General features: G+C 53.7%; 1 protein-coding gene across 1 annotated transcript in view; it reads left to right on the forward strand.

Annotated features, from left to right (window-relative positions):
* Window positions 1-2,304, forward strand: part of DLL1 (delta like canonical Notch ligand 1) — a 13,770-nt gene that overhangs the window by 7,538 nt on the left and 3,928 nt on the right. Inside the window, 2 exon segments of the mRNA XM_035899694.1 lie at window positions 76-136; window positions 422-679. Of these exon segments, the coding sequence (XP_035755587.1) occupies window positions 76-136; window positions 422-679 (319 nt within the window).

Consider the following 2,304-nt stretch of genomic DNA (forward strand, 5'->3'; position numbering starts at 1 on the left):
CTGCGGGCGCTGCCCCCTGGCCCTGCCTGCTCTCACGCTCTCCCGGTGGGTTGTCTCTGCTCCTTCTTTCCCCAGGGCACCTTCTCGCTCATCATTGAGGCTCTGCATACGGACTCTCCTGACGACCTCACCACAGGTAACTGTCCCGAAACAGACTCTTCCCCGGAATAATCCCAGCCCTGTGGCCTCACCTCCACCCCACTCTCTGCGGCATGCAGCTCCTTCCCCCCCAACCCATCCCATCCCATCCCTGCTCCTCTTTGGGAGACCACGGGAAGAGAGGCCAACCTGTTGGCACACAGCCCCATCAACTTGCCTTCGTGGTTCCCCTCCCACCAGAGACCCCCAGCTGAGCATCTTCCTCCCGCCCCTGCCTGCTTCGGGCTCCCTAATTACTCCTTCCCTCTTTGCTTTTGCACAGAAAACCCCGAGCGCCTCATCAGCCGCCTGGCCACCCAGAGGCACTTGGCGGTGGGTGAAGAGTGGTCCCAGGACCTGCACAGCAGCGGCCGCACTGACCTCAAGTACTCCTATCGCTTCGTGTGTGATGAGCACTACTATGGAGAAGGCTGCTCTGTCTTCTGCCGTCCCCGGGACGATGCCTTTGGTCACTTCACTTGCGGAGAGCGCGGCGAGAAAGTCTGCAACCCGGGCTGGAAAGGCCAGTACTGCACTGAGCGTGAGTGTCCACCTTCTTGCCTCCCCGGGTGCTGGTTGCAGCAGTCTCCCCTGAGCTTTTTTTTGGGGGGAGGGAGGGGGAGCTTCTCAGGCATCAGGCCCCGCGGGGGCCACAGTGGGTGGAGGTCTGGTGCTGTGGACAGGCTTTACCCGTGTGGGGGACAGGAGGTCTTCAGCATTGCCACAGAAAGTTAACACAGACAGCCCCTTCTCGAGCTAGTAAAATGTCAGTGCCAGCGTTAGGCTCTTGATCTTTTGCTGCAGGCATCAAATCTGATAGCAAAATGTTCAGCAGTTGCTGGGGGATTTATTAAAATATATCAGGGCTACTTTTTATACCTAGCCCCCCCTTTCCAACCATGGGACGTTGATATGATCATCCGCAGGGTACATGGCTTAGGGAGAGGGATCTAGGCTTTGGCATCATCTGTGCGGCAGGCCTATTGGTAGGCTTGTTATGGTCTGATGTTTTGCCACTTTGTACTGAGACAAGTATCGGGAGGTCCAAGATCTTCTCTGTGGCCTCTAGACCATACATTTCTCATCTGGGGCATGCATAAACTGCCACTAACAGAGATTGTTGTGCCTGGCGCCACAAGAACATTCAACTTCTTCCCCATCTCTCTTCTGTGCCACTGCCATGATCGTGACTACTAATAAAGCGGTGAGGGACGTGATTAAAGTACACCTGAGCTTGAAGTTGTTGAGGAATGTGGTGTGTTGATACAGCAGGATAAGCTGGGACAGCAAGCAGATGGCAGAGAGGATAGTCAGGGATGTCCAATACCTCCAGCTTTCTACAAGATTACCGCCCTTTGTAGATACGTGGCGATGCACACCCAAACACTCACACAGAGCTCCTGCTGCAGCGTGTGATGGCATCCTCTGCTTGTGTGCGTGCACGGGTCTGGAGCACGCTGGCAGATGACGTGCTGGGCGAGTGCTCCTCTCCAGTCATCCGAGGGCCAGGCAGGCAGGGAGAAAACAGTTACAGGGTGTAAAGCAGCCTCCTGCTTTTCTCCTTGTTGTGTTTTTGTTTTTCTTAAAGCCCAACTACACTGTGGTCTCAGCTGAGCTGCCATCAAATGAGCCCACATTGATCCTTCACAGTGTTAGTGACTGCTAGGATGCTTTTAGCAGTTCATGGTAGAATGTTGCACAACAAACAGCAGGCAGAGAAGCTCGCATTTCCTTTGATAGTGTTTTAAATAGGAGCTACAACCTTTCCCATGATCAAAAGTGCCTAGCCCAGTTGTGTCAAGGGGTGGGGAAAAAGGAAGCATTTTGATAATGAGCTCTTTCGGGGCTGTCAGCACTTTTGGATGCCTGTACATTGCTGCTCTTCCCGTAGCAAAGTAGAGGGCTGCCTGTCTTTCTTGATTCCTTATGTACGCTCTTCGCTCTGCTTTCTCTCTTGCAAGAAAACAACTTGTAAGAGCGAGGCAAACCTACTAGGCAGGGGAGATGTGTTTATGTGTGCATGCAAAAAGAATGTTTTGCCGTTGGCGAGCGGAGCTGCCAGTCGCAGATTGCTTCCCGTCGCCTCGCCCCCAGCTCCATTCTTTCCAACTTGGAGGCGATCTGATTATCAGCGCCGATTCTTTCTTTTTTTTGCTTCCCCCCCCC

This window comes from Egretta garzetta, unplaced genomic scaffold (assembly GCF_000687185.1).
Source record: "Egretta garzetta isolate BGI_Z169 unplaced genomic scaffold, ASM68718v1 scaffold118, whole genome shotgun sequence".
In the NCBI taxonomy this organism is placed as follows: domain Eukaryota; kingdom Metazoa; phylum Chordata; class Aves; order Pelecaniformes; family Ardeidae; genus Egretta; species Egretta garzetta.